This window comes from Vombatus ursinus, unplaced genomic scaffold (genome assembly GCF_900497805.2).
Source record: "Vombatus ursinus unplaced genomic scaffold, bare-nosed wombat genome assembly UNPS02003292.1, whole genome shotgun sequence".
NCBI classification, from domain to species: Eukaryota; Metazoa; Chordata; class Mammalia; order Diprotodontia; family Vombatidae; genus Vombatus; species Vombatus ursinus.
In genome coordinates, this window is record NW_020943070.1 from 11307014 (window position 1) to 11329067 (window position 22054).

Consider the following 22054-nt stretch of genomic DNA (forward strand, 5'->3'; position numbering starts at 1 on the left):
ACGTAGCAAATGCTGGGAAGAGAAAAAAAGGCTGTGGACTGTGAAGTCCCTGGTTATTCAAGGATTCAAAAAATACGATTGCTCCTTTGACCATCTGAGCCGCCATATTAGAATGTCTGCCCTTCCTATTATTAACTAGGGGAGTGCTGGGGGAATAAAGGCATTGTTTTGGTTTTTATTCAGTGCCAGGTGATGTGTAGGTCATCACTGCCTCTGGACAGTACCAGACCGTTCTTCTTCACCCGTCCTTCCTTCAGATTGGATCGTCCAGACACAAGTGAGCCCAGTGCATTTTGTGAATTTAGATCTTTGGGTGAGAGGAGGCTTTTGGTTTTTGTCTTTGTTTTGGGGGTGAATGAGCACTTGTTAGGAATGTTTTTAGAGTGGCTTCATGTGTCAGGGATGGTTGCAATTAGAAGATCCTGTGATTCTGAGGGCCTTTTTTCCCCTCGCAGAATTTTAATGTTTTTGTTATTCTGAGCTTGATAAGTGAAGCACTTTAGTGAAAGGCTCATTTGCTATTCAAAATGAAGTTTGGGGGCAGTTAGGTGGCACAGTGGATGGAGCATCAGCCCTGGAGTCAGGAGGACCTGAGTTTAAATCCCGCCTCAGATACATAACACTAGCTGTGTGACCCTGGGCAAGTCACTTAACCCCAATTGCCCCACCAAAAAAAAAAAGAAAAGATTTCAAAATGAAGTCTGGTTTTTTTTTTGTTTGTTTTGTTTTTGGATAGCTTGTAGAATGAAGGATTGAATGATATTTGAACTCCTTTTTAATTTGCTTAAGCCCATCAGTTGCTTTTCTGAGTACTGGTATGTATGTGTGTGTTTTAAAATTAGCCCGTCGTCCGTTTCTTTAATGATGAAAGTCCGTGTGGTAAGATGATAAATCTGCTTTTTTTCTTTTCTTTTCCAGGTCAAATCCTGTCTGTGCAACTACCAAACATTTCAAATCACTGAAGCCGTTGGTTTTTGTCTGCTCTTTGCTTTAGAGCCCTGTTTGTATTTGAGTCACCTGCTGTTTTCTCATGCTCGCTGAGACCCGCGGAGCACAGGGACGGGGGCATTGTGACAACAATATGACTAATAGTAAAGGAAGAGCTATCACAAACAGACCTAGCGGCATAGTCAGCGGTGGAGAAAGGCTGGTCAATTGGACTCTCCATTTGAATACAGTTCAGCCTGACACATTTCTAAGCCTTCTATTGAGTATGGTGCCTGTCATTTACCATAAAAGTCAAGATGGCATTTGGCAAGATGGCCTGCCAGCCTCAGCACAGACATTTAACGTAAGAACAGATCAGCACACGGAGTACCATCATTTCTCAGAGCAGTCTTTTCATGGCAATAATGGACACGTTCCATCAAGCTGTAGCCCAAAGTATGATGACTATGCTAGCTATGATTACTGTGATGGGAGGGAGACTTCAGAAACGGCTGCCATGTTAAAAAATGAAGACATGTCTAGTGATGGTGATGAGGATCTCATTGGCGAAGGGAATCGCCGATTGCCAAAGGAGTCCAGTGGCACCATGGCCTTGCAAATCCTGGTGCCGTTTCTACTGGCAGGTTTTGGAACGGTTTCAGCTGGCATGGTTTTAGACATAGTACAGGTGAGTGTTCACCTTTTTGTGTTTTCTTTGATCTGCTTTGCAGATCTATCTTATCACAGAAGACTGAGATGTTTGGGTTTGGTATTGTTGGCTAGTGATGTTCTGAAAGGTTTACTATAAATTATATTTATCAGCTTGCAAAATGACAGAATGTTATGCTCTGATAAAATATAAACTAGCTGGCTTCAGTGAAGCTTTTTAATTTTAGAACTCCTGAAAGACCGACATGATTCTGACCATGAAAACGGTCATGTAGCTCCCAAGAATAAGTAACAGACTAGAAAAAATGAATAAACTGGAAGGGTACAGACATTTCTCTAAATATGCTTGTCAACAGTGTGTACCTGCTTCTCCACAGCCTCACCAGCACTGAGTTTTTTTGCTGTTGATTATTCTTTTCAAGTTTGGTGCTGCCACCTTTCATATCAGTTAGAAGTTAGACCTTTAACAATTACTAGGTATGATTTAAGTAAATGTCTTTTAGAGGATCAGTTTATGAAATAAAAATGAGAACCCATTGCCTCATCAGACTCAGCTTCTTTGCCTTTTGTTATGATCCTGTTTCTTCAGACTTTCAGTTCTACTAAATAGATGTTACTCATGTGGATACTAATTTGAAAATAGCTTTCTATTACTAAAGAGGTAGCAGGTTACTAGTTTCAGAATCTTTTGCGTCCCTTCTAATCACTTTGGTTCCATCGATCATCTTCCCCTTTTATGAAGTTTCGGTCTTTTCCTTTCTGGTAGATTTTCCTCTAAGCCCAGTGACATTCTCCTTCCTAAAGAGAAAAGAAGAAACCTTCCTTTAAGTGCTGCCATCCTATCTCCATACTTCACTCCCATCCTTAGGGGAATGGCCACTTTCTGCCTCTGCTAACTTATCCATCACTCACTCTTCCTGCTGTGTGCTCTCATGGAGTAGAGAGGCTTCCATCATTCACACTTTCCCAAAAGCTTTTTTCATGGTCACTGAGCATCCTTCACGTCACCAAATACGTACCGGGGCCTGTTCTCTGTCTTCCACTTTTTTTTGGACCAGTTTGTGACGTTTGATGCTGAGCCATCTTTTTTTTTTCCTACTTAAATAAAGCTCCACTTGATCTGGTCACACACTTAAAGGATCATCCCATAACTCTGCTTCCTTTCGCTGCTTAACTCCTAGTAAAAGCTATCTACAGTTGTTTCCATGTCCTCACATCTCACTCATATTTTTGCCCCTTTGCAATTTGGTTTTTGACGCTACCATTCAAATGAAACTCTTTTATCCGAGGTTACCAACAGTTTGTTGGTTACTAAATTTAGTGCCTTTTCTCAGTTCTTATCCTTCTTGGTTGATCTGTCTGCAGCATCGACCCTGTCGACTCACCCTTCCTCTGGTATAGTCTTTCCTCCTGGGGTTTTCTTAACCTAGCTTTCTCTTGGTTATTGTCCTGCCCGGTGACTGCTCCAGATCCTCCTCTGCATCACCTTGTGCATGACTCTGCCCTAAGGCAGAGGGGTGAGACACGTGTCTGCAGCACTCCAAGTGTGGCCTGGACCAAAGTGAAGTCTGATTCCTCTCTGATTTTCATGTGTTGGTATATTAATTAAAAAAACATCTAAGCATGTGTGGTTTTCTAAGTCAGCATGTCCTTGCAAGGATCCTTACGTGTGATTTAGTGGCCCTATTTCTATTTGAGTTTGTCACCACTGCCCTAAGGCTCTGTCTTGGCCCTCTTCTTTCTTTGTAGATGTTTTTTCTCCTGAAGACCCCCCCAGATTGATATTTTTTGTGATGATAAATTAGGCCAATTCTCAATTCTTAGCTAGCCCTTAGTCATTGAAGGGAATTGATTCAGACAGACTGAAGCCTGGGAAAGACCTTAATTTAGAAAGGTCAGGGTCATCCGCTGCATCCCAGGCCATCGCCTTCCTCTCGGCTTTTATCTTGCCACTGGACGTCAACGACTGGAGGAGAGAGTGCAGCTATCAGCTTTGCACAGCTCTGCCTCACCTAAATCCAGTTCATGTGCAAGTCAAGACCTCACCCTCATGATGTTATTAAGACCAAATTCTTAATTGGAAAACTGAGGATGGACAGCAGAACAGAACAACAGATAACAACAGATTTATCTCCTGAGCCACAGTCCTGTATCACTGGTTACCTGCTCTGTGTCTCTATCTGGGTGTCTCATAGGCATCGCAAACTCAACGTGTCAAAAACAGAACTTGTTTTGCCCTGGAAACCCTTCTTCCTGACTTCCCTTGTATTGTCAGGGGCAGGTTCACACCATCAGCCGGCACAGCTGTGGCTGTTACTTGTCAAGTCTCACTGTTACCACCTCCGCCCCCTGAGCATCAAAGCCTCCACCCTTAGCATCCTCAAGGTCACTCACCTCTTACATTTCTTATTCCTACAGGTGACTTCCCTGGGCCTCAGTTTCCTCACCTGGACTAGGCAGCCTTTCGGATCTCTTTGAAGAGTAGATCTATGATCCCAGGGTCTCCTTGCATCCAGTCTTTCTGTTCTCTCCTCTGTCTACTACAGAACTGCCAGATAGATCATCTGGCAGCGTAGGTCTCCCTGGATCGTTTCCCCTCTGATCATGAAACTTCACTGGCTTCCTTTGGTTCCTGGGGACAAATACAAGCTTGCTTTATTTGGTGTTGAAAGCCCTCCCAATCTGGATCCAACCTTAGTTCCCGGTGCTTTCCCTGTTGCCTTCTATGTTCTGGACAAACTGGATTGTTAATTGTTCCCCATATTTCCCATGCACAGTATTCAGTCTCCCACCTCCATGCTTTTTTTTTTTTAGGCAATTGGGGTTAAGTGACTTGCCCGGGGTCACACAGCTAGTAAGTGTCAAGTGTTTGGTCTGAGGCCAGATTTGAACTCGGGTCCTCCTGACTTCAGGGTGGTGCTCTATCCACTGCGCCACCTAGCTGCCCCACCTCCGTGCTTTTGTACAGGTTGCCTCCCATGTTTCAGATCCTTCCTAGGGTCTCTGGCTCCACTCAGGGCTTAGCTCCTGTGTTGCTTCTTGCTGTACCTTTCGTGACGCCTCCCCTCACGGTTGTTCAGTGCTCTTTCTCTGACAAAATAACTTTGTGTTGACAGTGTATGTGTTTTGTGATCTTTGCACATGTTATTTTCTCTTAGTATTAGCTAGCATTAATATAGCGCTTTAAGATTTGTAGAGTGCTTTACAAATACTAACTCAGTGCTATTATTATCCCCATTCTACAGTTGAGGAAACTGAGGCCATCTGATCTTCTTGCTCCTTAAGTGGGTGTATTCCGCAAAGTTCTAACCTAGGGCCTCTTTTCTTCTGTTTCTACATTCTACCTCTCAGTGATCTTATCCTTTTTAAGACTTCACTTATCACTTCTATAAAGATCGTGATTGACCATCCAGTCTCTTCCTAGAGCCTCCTGTCCACTATTTCCGGAGCTTGATACTTCTGCCTGAATGTTCCAACACTTCATGAGTAGCATGCCTAAAATCAAGCTTAGCATCTTTCTCCTCTTTCCCCAGAGCTGTTTGGACCCCTACTTCTCTCTCCCCTATTAGTACCTTCCTTCCTTTAAAGCCCATGGTAGGTCCCACTTACCACCTCTCTGTTTGTGACCTTCACTGATGAAAGGGATCATGCCCTCTTCCTATTTCTTTACTGCCTGGTCTCTCAAGCCCTTTCCTCTTTTGTTATCTCACTTATTACAGCAAAACATTGGGTATTTTCCTTCATTAGATTCTAAGCCCTTTCAGTTAGGATATGTTATATCTGTCTTTGTATCCCCAGCACCTCGCACAGGGCTTTGGCACAGAGTGTGTGTTTAATTGTTTGTTGAATTAGATTTCCTTGTTTTCTAGAAAGGAAGCAGAGGGACATGAGTGCTCCCAAGCCACATGCACATAATCTGCTCGCCCTTGAGCTTCTGATGTTGCCTGGGCAAATTCACCTTAATGCCCCTCTTTCTATGAGAAGAAACTATAAAGTCTTCATTGTCATCCTTGGAATCTGGTTTGAATGATTCAGATCAGGGTTATGTTTCTCAGACCAGAACTCTGAATGGGGCTATTCTTCTGGTATAGAAACTAAAGGAGTAGGTGCTGAGGGAAGTGTTTTGCTTGAGCTTTTTAAGGTCAAGGCAACAATGTTTTCAAAGAGTAGGCAGAAGCAAAGAGCATCAAGGCTGGGAGAGTTTTGCCTATAGTCAGTCTTCTGAACACAGTATATCAAGACAGCACCACTTGGTTTCTTCCACTGCGGTTTTGGCATTTCAGCTCTTGATCAAGAGTAATCATGTTTAGTGGAGAGAGCCATGGGGTAAATGTCTGAGGACCTGGGACAAATCCTGGTTTTTCTGCTGACTCAGTAGCTTTGGGGATGTCACTTCACATTTTTTAAATAAGGGGGACTGGTTCCTGTCCAGGGTCCCTTCCAGCTCACCATCCTCTGGTCCTTGTTTCACTTTTCAGAGTAAGATGGAGGAAAAATATCACATTTTTTTCAAAGTGTATTTTTTGTTTCTGACTTATATATACTTTCTCAACTGACTAAATAATTATACTCTAGTTTTGTTTTGTTTTTTTTTATTTTTCAATTAATAAATCAATAAAAATCAGTGTTTATTAAGCACTTATTATGTTCCAGGCATTGTGCTGGGCATGAGGACACGAAGACAAAGTGGAAACAGCCCCTGCCCTCAAGGAGCTTACATTCTAACCTAGGAGACAACATGCACGTGTGTATATTTGTAGTAGGGACATACAAAACACATGGAAAACTTCCCTTGAATGGGAAAACACCAACTACCAACCAGGAGGATGACTGAAGTCATACCCCCTTTCCCTCATGCCTTTTGTATTTCAAGGCAACCCTTTAATCTAGATTTTTTAATTTTTAAAATGTTTTTCTTCATTTTTAAAAACCAAAACTCCATCCATTGATCAGTAAACATTTAATAAGTCTCTACCATGTTCCAGGCTCTGAATATATACAGACAAAATCAAAATAGCCTCTGCCCTGGAGGAGCTTACGTTATTGTGGTGGAGGCTGACATGTGCATGTCTTGTAGGTGTACACACACATGAACAAGGGACATAAAGCTACCTTGTGATGGAAGAGAAGAGGAAGGCGCTGAGCATGGAGCAGGGGTGGGGGTGGGGTGGTCTGGGCTGTGCTACAGGAAAGGTCTCAGGCCGGAGGCAGCGCTTGAGCTGAGCCTTAAAGGAAGTCAGGAGATGGTGGCGAGGAGGAGCTGTTCCTCTCCTTGCAGCCCTCCCCGTGGAGTTTTAGGTGAAGAACTCCTGGAGGTCATAGCAGCCCTTGGAGTTTATCCTAAAGCTCTGGTCTCAGTGGATACCATACTGGCCGTTCCAGCCTGGAAGCCTGTGCTTTTGCCATGAGGTAGGACTCTGTCTCCTATTCCATCTCTGCCCGTTTGGCCGGAGACCAGTTCAGTTTTGTTATGTTCTGGTTTAGTGTTCTGTAGTCTGTGTGGAAGAGTCTGTTGTGGTGTCCTTAGGAGCTGGAGGAGTCAGCAGGGCAAGAAATGACCTCCTGTTTGTCTTGTTTGCTCTGTGCTTCACCAGCCCTCTTAGCCATTCACACACTCACACTGGCCTTCTCGCTGGAAACTCCTCTGCACCCTAAGGTGGGAAGCACCCGTCCTCAGTAATATTTCTCACTGGAGGAAAACTCTGTTATTGGTAGCTTTTCCTGGGGCTCTTTGTAAGGATGGGGAGCGGAACAATTATTTCTTTGATATAGGGAACTCTTTGATGGAGACACGCCCCATGCTGGTATAGCAACATGTAGTCTTAGAGATTTCCTTGGGTTACCCAGGTTCATTACTGTGCTCGCTTCAGAACTTGCTCTCTTCTGTGCATGTTTAAGATGTTCCATTGGAGTTCATTTCTTTCCGTTCCTCACAGGTATCATTCCTCTTCCTGCCCCCCCATCACTATTCTACCTCCTCTGCCCCTCCCCTGCTCCTGTAAAAATCTTCCCTTGTAACAGATAAATCTAGTCAAGCAAAGACAATTTCTGCATTGGGCATGACCAAACACGTGCACCTCTCGTCCATTATCTGTCTGCCCAGAAGCAGGAGGCTTTCGGCATCTTCGTTCTCCTGGGTTGTTGGTCCTTGTGCGCTGATCAGAGGTCTGACGTCTTCCGGAGTTGTTTCCTTTATGTTTTTGTTATTTTGTACAAGTGGTTCTTTGGTTCTGCTCACTTACCTCAATGTCATGGTTCATCCGTGTCTCCCCAGGGTGCTCAGACTGTGTCTCTTTTGTTACTTCTTATGGTACAGTGATATTCCATTACGTTCATAAACCATAATTTGTTCACCTATCATCCCTTAGTTTGTTTCCAATTCTTTGCTACAACAAAAAATGCTGCTATGAATATTTTTGTAATGTGGGTCCTCTCCCTTTGTCTTTGATCTCTTGGGGATAGGTGCCAAATAGGTGTTTCTAGATCAGATTATGTACATTTTCATGGCTTTTTGGGTCAAGTTCCAAATTGTTTTCCAGAATAGTTGTGTGAATTCATAGTTCCCCTTAGTGGTGTCTCTTTTCCCAGTCCCTCCAACAATTGTCATTTTCTTTTCTTTTCTTTTCTTTTTTTTTTTCATTTTTGCCAGTTGCTTCATAGTTGTTAACTATCTCCACCTGTATCAACTTGTCTTGGTCATTAAAGCAAAACAAAATTTCTTAGTAGTCTAGCTAGAGACCATGCTGACTTCTAAAGAGGTCAACATTGTATGTTTTTAGCTCTCTTCTTTGTGATACCTCTGCTTCATGGATTAAGGAATTTGTTTGATGAAAGCACAACGTTGTCCTGGTAATTACAAACCATATTTAGTCTTCATTTTCTTTGATCGCTTTACATGATTTTCAGATTAAATTCTAACTTCCTTATACTCTGCACAATGGTAATTATGCCTCTCTACAGGTTTCGCATTTCATATTCACAACTATCTGCGCCAAAACTGTGCTGCCGATAGCAAATTATTGATGCAAAATGAGTTACAATCATTTTGATCTTTGTTTTTGGTTTGATAAAATTGCATACTCAGAGTGGGAAAGTGAAAATGTTTCTTTGATAAGCCTCATAGCCTAACCGGAAGGAGGAAAAAAATGCTTGTTTTCATTTTGTAGTTGATTAAATTAAGCCACAAAAGGATAAAGCAATAGTCTAGTACTGAGGGCATGGAGCACCTCTCACAGAGATCGGGTGAAATGAACACCTTGAGTTCAGTTCTCCCCCTTGTAGTAAGACCTGTTCATTCCATCAGCCCACTCGCTAAAGTAAACCCCGGGCATGTGGAGAGAACAGAGCAGAAGGTTTGAAGTCTACGGGTTATACAACATGCACAGCTAGCCACGGTGGAGTTGAAAACAATTTTAAAATAGAAGTTAATTTTCATTCTGTAGCACATTAGATGAAGGTGGGTAGAGTGTAAAATATGACTTTTGGGAAACTTTAATCTGAACTGTTCTTTTCCTTACAGCATTGGGAGGTGTTCAAAAACGTGACTGAAGTTTTTATTTTAGTCCCTGCACTTCTTGGTCTCAAAGGAAACTTGGAAATGACATTGGCATCCAGACTGTCAACTGCAGTAAGTCATTTCCTCACTTCTGAATCATGGTTATCACAGGACAGACCAAATGACCTGTGGCCTCTGGCAGTACCCAGGATCTCAAAGGTAGTTAGAAGGGACCTCGGAGGTCATTCAGGTGGAGCTGACCCTGAGCAGACAGAGCTTCCCTCTGGATAGTCCTGACCAGTGCTTAGCCAGCACCCAGTGGGGATTCTCTCCCTCCTGCCGCGACCTTCCTGTTTGCCTTTTTGGATGCTCTGAGTGTTTGGATGTTTTCCTTTATGCTCAGTCTAAATCTGCCGCTCCGTAGCTTCCCCCTTTCCAGTTTTGCTTCTAGGCCTGAGAAGAACATGTTGAATTGTAAAGAATTTTAAATCACTCCTTTCCCCCCATTTTGAAGCCTTGTCTGATAACATTAAGGGATGAGAGGGCTCATTTTCCAAGTCAGGCCCTCTTCCTTCAGCCTGTGGATGAACTTGTCTATATCAGATGCAGGGTTTGAGTAAAGATAAAAAGAGCAAGTGGCATGTAAAAACTGAAATTCTCGGAAGTTTCAGGTGAACTGTAGGTTCCTAATTTATTGTTCCTAGAGCTCTTTTGTTAGTAGGGCTAGATGCATAAGGTTTGAGTTAGTTCTTATTACATGAACTAGTTACTGGAAAAGCAAATTTAGGAGGTTGTGCTAAATTGTATTGAGTCTTGTTACTGGCAGATTTTAGCAGAATTACCTAGGAATCTCTTGAAGGATGTAGAAGTAGAGAAACGGACCTTCTGGGAGAAGATTCCTTCAGAGCAGCTCTATGCATAAGGCCTATTCGGCAATGTCCAAGGGAAGATGTTTCCGGGGACCAGAAGACTACATGGCACATCTGGGACGCAAGATGAAATGTGCTGATTAAGTGAAATTGGGAGTAGGTTACTGGGTCACAAGGAGATTTGACATTAAAAAATGTGTACGCTTTTAAGGACAACAATTTGTTGTTGTTCAGTTGTGTCCGACTCTCTGTGATCCCATTTGAGGTTTTCTTGGCAGAGATCCTGGAGTGGTTTCCTGCTCTACCTCATTTCATTTTACAGATGAGGAAACTGAGGCAAACAGGGTGAAGTGACTTGCTTGGGGTCACACAGCTACTGAGTGTCTGAGGCAGGCTTTGAACTCAGGGAGATGAACTCCAGGCCTCGTGCTCTATCCACTGCACCACCTAGCTGCCCCAGGACAACAGTATCATTGGACATAGTATCAAACGCTTTAAAATTCAATGACTTGTGATAGATTACAATGAATAATCTCTGTCTTGGAGAACTAAGAATGAAACACATCCCCCTCCTCTCAGTCAGGAGGGTCCAGGGCTGTGGATTTCCAATGCAGTGTGTGCTATCAGACGTGGCTTTGGTATTAGTTGGGTTTGTTTAAACGTGTTCCTTTGTTACAAGGTAGAGTTAAATGGCGAAGGGTGCCTAAGGACTAATGTTTGTCATATTAAAAAGGAAAGACAACAATAAAACTTTAAAAAAAATTTTAATAACACCTTTGGTAACTAATTATAGCTGTGGTTCCTCAGCTCCTTGTTTAAAAAAAAGGGGGTAAGAATTAAATTGTTTTGGCTTTAGCATTTACTTTTATAAGGTTTTTCCTAAAGGTGCTGGAAATTGGAGAAATGTGATGGGAAATTTTAAAAGAAAAAACTAAGTTTATATTAAACTTGAGGCAAGAGAGAATGACACTAACTTTAAAATATTCTGACAGCCATTTTCATTTTATAAGTTTTGGAATGCTAAAGGAATTACCTAAGGAAATATACTGGTTAACATCATTAAAAATTTATATTGAATTTCACATGCCAAAGGATATGTGATTTCTGTTTGTATATAAAAAAGGGTGATCAGGTCTTCTGGTTAAGACAGCAGCATGAATTGGCTGTCAGGGAGCCCAGATCTTGAACATACCCTCAAGCAATTATCTTAAAAAACACCAAACTGAATAATAATTACAATAATATCCACGGAGAAGTTATAGTAAACTTTATTAACTCACCAAGGGCTGCCCAACAAGCTATAGGAAGAAGCCTGTAGGCCCTCAAAAAAGAGTCCTGCTAGATAAACCGGCCTGGGCCAAGTTAAATAATCTGGAAGTTTTATCAGTGGAGACTAGAGCCTCTCCAGCAGTCCACGGAAACCTGAAGCCTCTCTCTGGACTAGCGTGATCCGATGACAAAACTCTAAGGTGGTCAGAAACCTGGAGCACCGCCCGCATGCGACCTCACACAACCCTAGTGGTATCAGAAGTTCACTTCACTTTGACTTGAACCTTCCTGGAGGGCCATGAAGATTGAAGCACTCTGAACTCAGAGGATTGAGGGAGGCCACTGAAGATATGGCAGGTAAGTGGACAGGCGGTAATCAATGAGCCAGTCACAGGGCTAAGTTTTAGAAGCTAAGCCAGCAGAAAGAACTTAGCAAATCAAGGAAAGGTCCAAACAGGAGCTACCTACCAGTGCAGGAGTGAGTTAAGCCTGCCCCTAGCACAAAATTCCAAACCAAGAAGTGGGCCTGAAAATATGAGTGGTCAGAAGATGCTATGAAGACGTATCCTGGATCCAGCGATACAGAAGGGACGAACCCAGAAGAGAGAGCAATTCTCTAACACCATGTCCAGAGCCTCTGAGGAAAAGTTGGCTTGACCACAAGGACTATCAAAGTACCTGGAAGAAATTAAGCAAGAAATAAAAAATGAAATTGTCAGTGAAAGAAGAGTTTTAGAGGAAAGAATTGGAATGAAAATGAATAACTTAGAACAGTAGTCAGGAAACTTTATCCAAGTAAAAGACTCTGAAAATTGGAACATACCAAACATTTCAATGACTACATGAAACAAGAAATATTAGAACAAAGTCAAAAGGTAGAAAAAATTAGAAAATATACGGTATCTACTATCAAAAACAACTGACCCAGAGAACATGTCAAGTAGAGAAAATCTAAGAACTATACTCCCTGAAAGCCATGACCAGAAAAAGCATAGCATCCAAAATTTAATAAACAGAAACTGTCCAGCTCTGTTAGAACCAGAGGGCAAAGTAAAATAGGAATCCACCAATCACCTTTTAAAAGAAGCTCCAAAATGAAAACTCCCAACCCAAAGCCCAGAGCTTCCAAGTCAAAGAAAAAATATTGTTCACAGCCAGAAACAGAGTTCAAGAACCCAGGGGCCAGTCAGTATCCCACAAGATTTGGGAGTCACTTGTGAAAAAGAAGAGAAAATCTAGGAATACAGTATTCCACAATGCAAAATAATAAAGTCATATGCAGATATATTACAAGTAAAACTGAATATAACCCTGTCGATCAACTGGCTCCTTCCCTACTGCCCTCAAACATGCCCACATTTCCTCTGTCTTGAAGGAACCCTCATTAAACTCTACCATCCTTTCAAGCTACCATCCTATCTCTCTCTCTCCTCCATTTGTTGGCCAGACTGCCTGAAAAAGCTGTGTGAGGTCACTGCTGCCATTTCCTCCCTTCTCAATAAACCCTCACCCCTTTGCATATCAGCTTCTTTCATTATTATCCAACTAAAATGGCTATCTCCAGAATTGCCAGCAATCTCTTAAATGCCAAATCAGATGGCCAGACTGCTGCCTCTGACACTGCTGACCACCTTCTCCTTCCTGAGACTCTTGCCTCCCCGAATTTTCCTGGAATGACACTTCTGATTCTTCTCCTCCCTGCCTGGTCACCCCTTCTTAGGTTCCTTCACTGGCTCATCAGATATATCAAACTCCTTACCACTGGATGGTCTTCAGAGTCCTGCCCTAGGCCCTTTTTTCTGACCAGGGAGGTTGGACAGATAGGTTGGGGTCAGGTTTTGTAGGGCTTTCAAAACCAAACAGAGGAGTTTATTTATTTTATTTTATTTTACCTAGAGGACTTTTATTTTATTTTATTTTATTTTACCTAGAGCTAATAGGAAGCCACTGGATTTGACTGAGCAGAGGAATGATGTGGTCATATCAGTGTTTAAGGAAAATTAAATGTTGAAATGGAGTGGTGAGAAACTTTGGATACAGAGATCAGTTAAGAGGCTGTTGCAAAATGTAGATGAGACATGATGAGTTCCTGAACTATGTGCCAGCTGTGTGAGTGGAGGAAGAGGGTTGAATGCAAGAGATGTTGTAAAGGTAGAAATGGGAAGATTTGGCAACTGATGAGGAGTGTGGAATGAAGGAGACGAAGGAGCCCAGAATAATGACAAGATTAAGTGCCAGGGAGTCTGGGAGGGTGGTGGTGCCTTGGACAGAAATAGGAAAGTCTAGAAGAGGGGAGAATTTTGGAGGAAAGATAATGAGTTTAGTTGTTTACATGTTGAGTTTGAGATGTCTTGGGGATATTCTGTTTGAAATGTTGAATTTGTTATATAATTTTTAAAAATCAAGGTGTAATGGACTTATGATTTCACACATAATGCTCCTTGTCTAGTCTTTGTAAATAGAAATGTTCATATTTGTAGGGGTTTTTCAAGTCTAGGATAACAATAAAGATTATTTTGAAACATCAAATTTGAATAAAATACACTGGCCCGGGAAGATTGCTTTCCATGTGTACTCTTTTCTCTTTAGTCTACTAGGGATGCACAGGAATGAAGAGGTAGAGAATTTTCCAGTCTGCATCTGCAGCTACTTTGATTGGCTCTCATTCCCCCTTTTCTCTAGCTCAGTCTTCTTCAGTCACCAGATAAGTTATGAAAATCTGAATGAAACGAAAAACAGGTCAGGCAGTTTGACTAGGGCTAAAGACTGTGTACTGTCTTCTCTACCCTATGCTTCTGTGTTTCCAGAAACCTACAGGGAATCAAAAGCCTGGTGGATATTGCTAAAAGGCCTGCTGTGTACTCAGGGATTCCATGATTTCATCGCTATGGGAACCCATTCCTCTATGCCTTAGGGATGAGTTGCTGTAGTTGAAAAAAATTCCTCATCTGATGGCCAGCTCTTTGGCTTCCAGAATGAAATCGGCCTACATCTTAGACAACAGACATGTTCCAGTCAATCATGGGGCCCACACTCAAAACCTTTCCATTTAGGACCTGCTAAAGTTTACACTGTCCTAGCAAAGCATTGGAAAACCCTGGGTCAAGTCCATTTTACTGTGAAGCATCAGAGCAGTTTCAGTGGAGGCCGAATGATATAACAACAGAAATACATTCGGGCAACAAGCTTTCAAACTGTTAAAAAAAAAAGTTAAGACCAAGACACCCTTAGTCAGCTTTAGGGCATTCACTCAAATTATTGCATTTGGAGTAGGTCCTCTTTTACCGGAGTAAAATTCTCATGGGACCTCTTTGGATCAGCGTCTTTAGTCCACCATCTGGTGATCTCAACAGCAGCTGGACAATACTCAAGAATGTTGTTTTCAGAAATATTTGTTCTGAGATATATCGGGTTTCCTAGCAAAGTTAACAGGTTGCCTAAATGTTTGTGTATTTAATTGTATTTATCAGAGCAAAGTTCACTTTCAGCCCATACAAAATTGAAGCCCTATTCTCCCCAACATCCTGCTCCGTTTTTACCTCTTTGCTGAAACTTCCACTTGTATTTCATCATCTCTTATTCATACTCTGTTCCCTCCTGCTAGAAAACTCTTCCTCTAATGTCTAATTCTTTTTACTAATATATTCCATGAGAATGTGACTGCCCCTGTTTCAAAAGCTAAACAGCTTTTGCGTTTCTCATTTAACAGTTAGAAGCTTCACTTAAATATAGCTAGATGCTAATATTTCGATGAAAGGACCAGGAGATTAATGATATATTGTCATGCCTTCTAATGAAAAGGCAGTTTATATATTTTGAAATAAGTGTTCTTTAAAATCATATTCTTAACTAGGACACACTGACTCGCAATCCACATGACAAAAGGTAAAGATCCCCAAGATTGTCCCTGAAAATGATTAAACTCATCAGTCAGAAAAATCAGAAAATCTTAAGAGCTGAAAGGAACCTCGAAGATCGTCATCGTTTTCAATTCCTGTCTGAAACACAAAAAAGACTCTTGAGTCACTATATCCAAGCAGGATGCTAGAGCTGAGGGGGGAGAGTGGAAGGCACCTCAGGGGCCATTCGGGCCAACCCCCTCATTTAGAGAAGGGGAAACTAAGGACACTGCACAGTGAATTTTCAGTGGTGGAATTTATTAGAAATGAGGGGAAAAAAAAGAATAAGCTTGTTCATTCACTTTTTCAACAACCATTTATTAAGAACCAACTCTGTGCAGAGGACTCATTTAGAATCATTTGTTTGAAGCTACAGAAAGCTACAGAATGTTTCCTAGAAAGTTATGATAGGGGCAGCTAGGTGGCCCAGTGGACAGAGCACTGGCCCTGAAGGCAGGAGGATGGGAGTTCAAATCCAGCCAGAGACACTTGACATTTACTCGTTGTGTGACCCTAGGCAAGTCACTTAACCCTGATTGCCTCACCAAAAAAAAAAAGAAAAAAGAAAAGAAAAGAAAATTCTGATAATTCTGTAGGGACAAAAGGAAACACTCAAGAGGAAAGGGAGAGAAGAGTACTAAAAAGAACACCTGGAGCTGACAAATAAGAAAGAGAGGGGAAAAAAGAGAAAAACTAGAGAAAGAGATAGGTAATGACTACAGAAGAAAGGGCAGAGAGAGGAAAAGAGAGAAATGAACAAAGGAGAAAATCAGAAAGTGTTCAAGACACTTAAGGAATCAAGTATATGTATATATATGTATGTGTGTACCTGTATGTCCATATGTGTATGTGTGTGTATCTGTATAAACAAGGAGAGAGGATTCACTCATTGTAAAAAGTCACACAACCCAAGAAACTTAAGGTACCCCTGCTATCTCCTTGTCCAGCCTGAATCGGAAACAGGAACACTTTCTGTGACCTCGCTTAGGAGTGGTCACCAGCCTTCCTTGAAGATTTCCAGAGAGGCTCCCACCTGAGGACATCATCATCATCTCTGTGCCAGCCAGAACCAAACTCTACTCGACTCCACACACCCTGCTGAAGTCCCCACCACATGCAAGGCATTGAGCACGACTTCTGTAGGTAATTCCTGGAGAGAACGGGCACTCCCCATCCCTCAGGATGGCGCGTGAGGCAGGTCTGAGTGCTGGTACTGCAGCCAGAGACTGAACGAGCAGCTGGGAAAACAGCCAGTCTGTCTTGGGCCGTTGAGAACAGCATGTGGAGGGCACCAGCAGGAAAAAGGACAGAAAGGTCTCTACACCCGCCTGGGGTGGTGAACCTTACATGCTAAGCAGAGCCGGAGCGCTGGAGCCACTGGAGGTTTTTGACTATGGAGTGACTTAGGAAGGTACCTTGGGGAGGTGATTTGAGGAGCTGTGTGGAGGAGACTGGCAGGAGGGACATCAGGGAGGAGACCAGGAAAGTCGTCCAGGTGAGAGGTGCCAAGCCTCTGAAGTACGTCGAGAAGGGGAGTGATATGAGAGGAGTTGGGGAGATGGAACTGAAGATAAAGGGAATAGTAGAGAAGAGTCCAAGATCACTCTGAGATCACTCTGTGAAATGGCGGCGTTGTCTTCAGCAAAAGTAACCAAGTTTAGTGAGGGGGTGGGGTGGGGAGGGGAGGGAGGGGGACTGGATCTCTGATTCCATCGCATAGGTCACTCCACTGTAGAGAAGCTCCCTCTGACCAGGGGACATCAGAACCTTCTCCGCAATGTGGAGAGCTTCCCAGAGCACTGAGGGGGTCCCATAGCCAGTGAGGGTCAGAAGGGCCACTTCCTGCTTTCAAGACCAGCTGTCTTTTCATCGGGCCACGCTACAGCGCTGGGCAGGCATTTCAAATTTAAACGTGTTGGATTTGAAATGCTGACTGAACATACAGGTAGTGATGCTTAAGTATAGTTCAGAAACAAGATTAGGGCTGGTTACACGTATGTGTGTGTGTATTAAGGGAAGCTAAGCAGTGCAATGGATACAGCACCGGGCCTGGAGTCAGGAAGACCTGAGTTCAAATCTGACCTCAGACTCTTACTAGCTGTCTTACCCTGGGCAAGTTGCTTAACCTGTTTGCCTCAGTTTCCTCGTCTGTAAAATGAAGATAAGAATAGCATCTACTTTCTAGGGTTGTTGTGAGGAGCAAATGAGTGCTTAGGTGTAAGGTGCTTAGCACAGTGCCCGGCACAAAGTGCTATATAAATGTTTTACACACACACACACACACACACACACACACACGAGTCATCTACACAGATATAACAACTGAATTTATGGGAGACAGTATAGAGAAATTAAAGAAGAGGACCCAGGAGAGATGTTACGGGGACACTCGTGCTTAAAGAGCCCTTTTCAGGGTTCCTCATTCGCCTTTGGTGTCTACCTACCAGCCAACTGTCACCTCCAAGAAGCAGTAGCTTACCTAAAGGCCACACCTTGGGCGAACCATCTTGGCAGATGGGCTAAATCAGGTTGATGGTAACTAACAGGCCTGAAACCTGTTATTGAGTTAGGGGGTGTTTACCCCAAGCATGTGAAGACTTCCCCTGGCAAATATGTGGATGAGAACAATTTGTTCAGTGGCCTTGAAGGCGGCTGACACAGGTGCTGTGGAGCACTTAGAGTTTGGTCAGACATCAGAGATACCAAGGTCATCCACTGTTTTCCAGACCATCTTCAGTTGTCCTGACTTTTGGCCTGCCACTGGACTTGGATGACTCTGGAGGAGAGAGTGAGACTTATGACTGTGCAACTCTGCCTCACTTAAATCTAATTCGTGTGCAAGTCAAGACATCACCCTGAGATGTCATTGGTCTTCTTTGAAAACAGACAAACAACCACAAATTTTGAAACTAACCTTTTGTTTTACACACTGATTCCTCATTTCTCTATTTTCTTAAGTCCTTCTTATCTTATTTGATCATGTTCTAGTCTACCACTTTATTGCATAGTCTATTTCACTTTAGGTAACTTTGCTACTAATTTATTTGAAGAGTTGAATTCTGTTGAATCATTTCAAACTAACTTCAGTTGTGCTTATTCTGTAAGTAGTGAAATCACTTTTTACTGGAACAATATATCTATGCCCTTCAGGAAGAGGAGAGAGGAGAGTGCTGTTTGCAAGTAATCTTAATCTTAGCTTCAAGCCTCCAAAGTCCACTAAAGTATTTTAGCAGTTATCATAATTTGGAAATTTATAGTAAAAATATTACATTTCATTACAATTTTTAATCTCTTAATTAGTTTGTAATGTCATAAGTTCCTACAAACTAGGAAAAAGATTTCCTTCCTTTTCTTGTCTGTCTTTATCTCTGTAGTCTCCAACCCGGCCAGGGCTGTGAAGACAGAGAGAAAAAAAATCTCAATTTTTTTTTTTCCCTTCCTTAACCTCCCTTTGAAAGCCTAATCAAAAGTCAGTGAGAGTCCCTGCTTAATGATACCAACAGCTGGGCTCGCTGTGTTGAGACCCCAGCCTTCTAAGCTCCTTTCTGGGCTGTCTCTTTTTAATGAGTGACAAGGTATTCCCCTCCAAGGTTCTCCAGGTCAGAGACCTTGTGTGCACTAGAGAACTTCTGAAGTGGAAGCCTCATCAAGCCCACCTCACTGCTGTGCCCGCTCACCAAAGCTCTACGTCCTTCTCTCAATCCCTGCACAAGTGGCTTCTTAAGAGTGCCGTGGTCTCTGTCTCTTTGTTTCTCTGGCTCTCTGTTGTCTCTCTGTCTCTGTCTCTCCCTCTCCCTTCCTCTCTCTTTTTCTCCTGGGCTCTAATTTTTCAAGTCTAGTTTTTCACATCCACAGCTGGCAATAATCAAATCCCATATTTATCTGACCAAATTTATTCCACAATTATCCACACTGAACTTTACCTCATAAGTTGTGGATGTAAACTGGCAGGTTTTTCACGTCTCAAGCTTGCGTATTTGGGAGTCAGCAGGAGACCCGATCCTTCCCAATCCCATATGGATACTAGTCCCCCTTTGCCTTTTGGCCACCCTCTGGCGCAGAGCAAGACTATTACTCACCCCTGCTTCTTCCAAGAGTGCCTCTTCTTTTTTTCCTGCACAAGTGAGAAAGAATCAGAGTTTTTATTGAGGACCTATTTCTCCTTTTCCTTCCTGAATTTGGGGAGTTTAATTCTCCGACCATGGCTGACTAACTGCTGAGAGAGTCTGCTGTGACCCTCAATTAGACAAAAGTCTGAGTGCCAGCCTCACTGTTGGATGGTGGGCTCACCCAATGATAGCCTCCTTCCCTTTCTGGTTGCCAAAATTGTTAAAAGAAAATCCTAGTTTGGGCCTCACCCTGGTCAATTAAAGGCAAACTCAGGAAATAAGACAAAAGGAATTTGTTGGCACACCAAGGCATCATGAAGTTGGAGTGAGTCTGGCCCTAAAGTATACAATCTTAAAAATTATTTTCCTTGGAAAAAAAGATATATTAATAGCCAACTAGAATAAGATTTAAGAGGCTGTTTTTATATCCCCAAAGTTACTAAATTGTACATACCCTTTGACTCAATACTACTACTAAGCATGTATCCTGGAGAAATCAAAGAAAGCCATAAGTAAAAAAAAAGATACACATATATGCAGTGCCTTTATGTATCAAAGCAAGTGGGTACCCATCATTTGGGAAATGGCTAAATGAAATGTGTTATATGAGTGCAATGGTGTATTATTGTGCAATAGAAATGATGAAAGGGATAGTGTCAGAGAAGTTAGAAAGATTTATATGACTGGTACTTAGTGAAGTTAGCAACACCAAGAGAATAGTTTATTTAATGACTTCTATATTGCAAAGAAAAACAAATTAGAGAGACTACAAATATGATTAATACAATGATTAATCATGATTCTAAAAGATTGATGAACGGTCGCCACAAGATTGATGATGAATCATGCTTCCCACCTGTTGGCAGAGAGGTGGTAGACTAGAGGTATAGAATGAGACATACATTTAATTCTGTTATATTTTCAATTATAGAGCATTTGTTTTTTCTCCTCTTACTTTCCTCTCCCCCCCCCAAAAAACCCTATATATAACAGCTACAAAAAGAAAACCCTTCATAACCCTTCAGTAGTCAAATGAAGAAAATTTCCTTATTGGCCACATTCAAAGGTGTTTAAAACACTATGCTGGCTTTTAGAAGAGGTACACCATTTATGTAAGACATAGCCCCTGCCCTCATGGAGCTTGTATTCTGGTCACGGATCTTCAGAATAGGGCCACTTGAGGTTTGTCATTGTATTCCTTACAGCTCACATAGTTGTCGTTTTTTAATTCGTGTCTAACTTTTCATGACCCCATTTGGGGTTTTCTTAGCAGAGATACCGGAGTGGTTTGTCATTTCCTTCTCCAGCTCCTTTTATAGATGAAGAAATCAAGGCAAACAGGGTCAAGTGACTTGCCCTAATAGGCACTTCGTAAATGCTTGTTGAACTAGACTGAAGCTATTAAATCAGGGTAATATGTGGATGACTTATCTCATTAGGCTGTTGTGAAGAATGTATTTGAGAAGCAAGATCCTTCCTTAAGGTTAGAAAGGAGAAAGCTACTCTCCCATAGCTTCCAATCTAAGATGAGGATAAGTTACAAAGACATGACAATACCTACCAGATGAGTTGCTTTCTGAGGTCCCTGGGAAGGGCCTTCATAAAGGAAGGAGTCCTGAAGGATGGGTAGGAAGTCGGCAGGTGAAGAGATGATTGGAAGAGAAAGAGCTAGCAGGATGTGGTGTTTTTAGAGCTAAATTGCATCACAGCATGATGGAGAATACTTTTTGATAAACTTCACTTTGTATAGCTTTTTCTAACCTTATATAGTGGGAGTTTGGCACACTGAATTTTTTCCTATATAATTGTTTATATTTTAAGACTTCATTTGGAGTTTTAATTGCAAAGCACATTCATATTTTTACAGAGCTATGTATGAAATCCAGAATTATGCATGAAAATATGATTTTTAACAGGTAAATATTGGGAAGATGGACTCCCCCATTGAAAAGTGGAACCTAATTATAGGCAACTTGGCACTGAAACAGGTAAGTAGATGATTTGCATATGGTGTTTCAGTAAGAGCTGCAGTTGTAGGACCTGATATCACTAATGCCAATGAGGTTTTTTAACTTTTGCATTTATTACTTTAGTACATTGAAATACAATTTAATATGTTGGCAGAGATTCATTAAATGGACCCTCGTGATCTCTGAACATTAATCTGTTTAGGTGAGCTGATTTATTTTCTGTCACTGATGAGGACTAATGGATTCTGTGGATGGATTCCTTTAATGAATCTGTCATCTCCTTGGTGATCAGTGTGGGTATTTTCTTCACTGGTTTGGCTTACAGCCTCATTCACCCTTCTCATCGATGTAATACATTTTTTGTGCTAGAGGTCTTTGTTGGGAAGTTCTGATATTTAATGAACACCAGTGCAGCATTTGGGCTGTCTGTCCTTTTAAGTGTTTATATCTATCTCTGTCTTTAGAGATAGAGATAGATCTAGACTTCGATCTATCTGCATTCAGATAGATAGATACACACACACACACACGTACGTATCTGTGTCTGTGGCTGTGTGTAGAAGTGCAGAATGGGAGAAGCAGTCTGGTTTAGTGCTGGCCTCTGAGTCAGGAAGACCTGGGTTCGTGTCCCTCTTCTGATGCACACTTGACGCTGTCACCCTCGACAAGGCACATGAGCATTTCATGCCCAAGATTCTCAGTTTTGAGATGGCAGAATGTTGCTGCACTGCATTGGCAGGAGGAGCTTCCTTCCACCAGTGAAATCCTGAGTATACATAAAACCGGCTTGATGGCTGCCAAGTGAAAACATGGCGTTAGGTGTCTTGTTTCCATTTCTGTTCTCAAC

General features: G+C 42.1%; 1 protein-coding gene across 4 annotated transcripts in view; it reads left to right on the forward strand.

Annotated features, from left to right (window-relative positions):
- Positions 1 to 22054, forward strand: part of SLC41A2 (solute carrier family 41 member 2) — a 124404-nt gene that overhangs the window by 26561 nt on the left and 75789 nt on the right. For all 4 annotated transcript variants that reach the window (XM_027871367.1, XM_027871359.1, XM_027871377.1 and 1 more), the window contains exons 2-4: positions 919 to 1615; positions 9116 to 9223; positions 21154 to 21225. In XM_027871367.1, the coding sequence (XP_027727168.1) occupies positions 1031 to 1615; positions 9116 to 9223; positions 21154 to 21225 (765 nt within the window). In that variant the 5' untranslated portion in view covers positions 919 to 1030. The remainder of the gene's footprint in view (positions 1 to 918; positions 1616 to 9115; positions 9224 to 21153; positions 21226 to 22054) is intronic.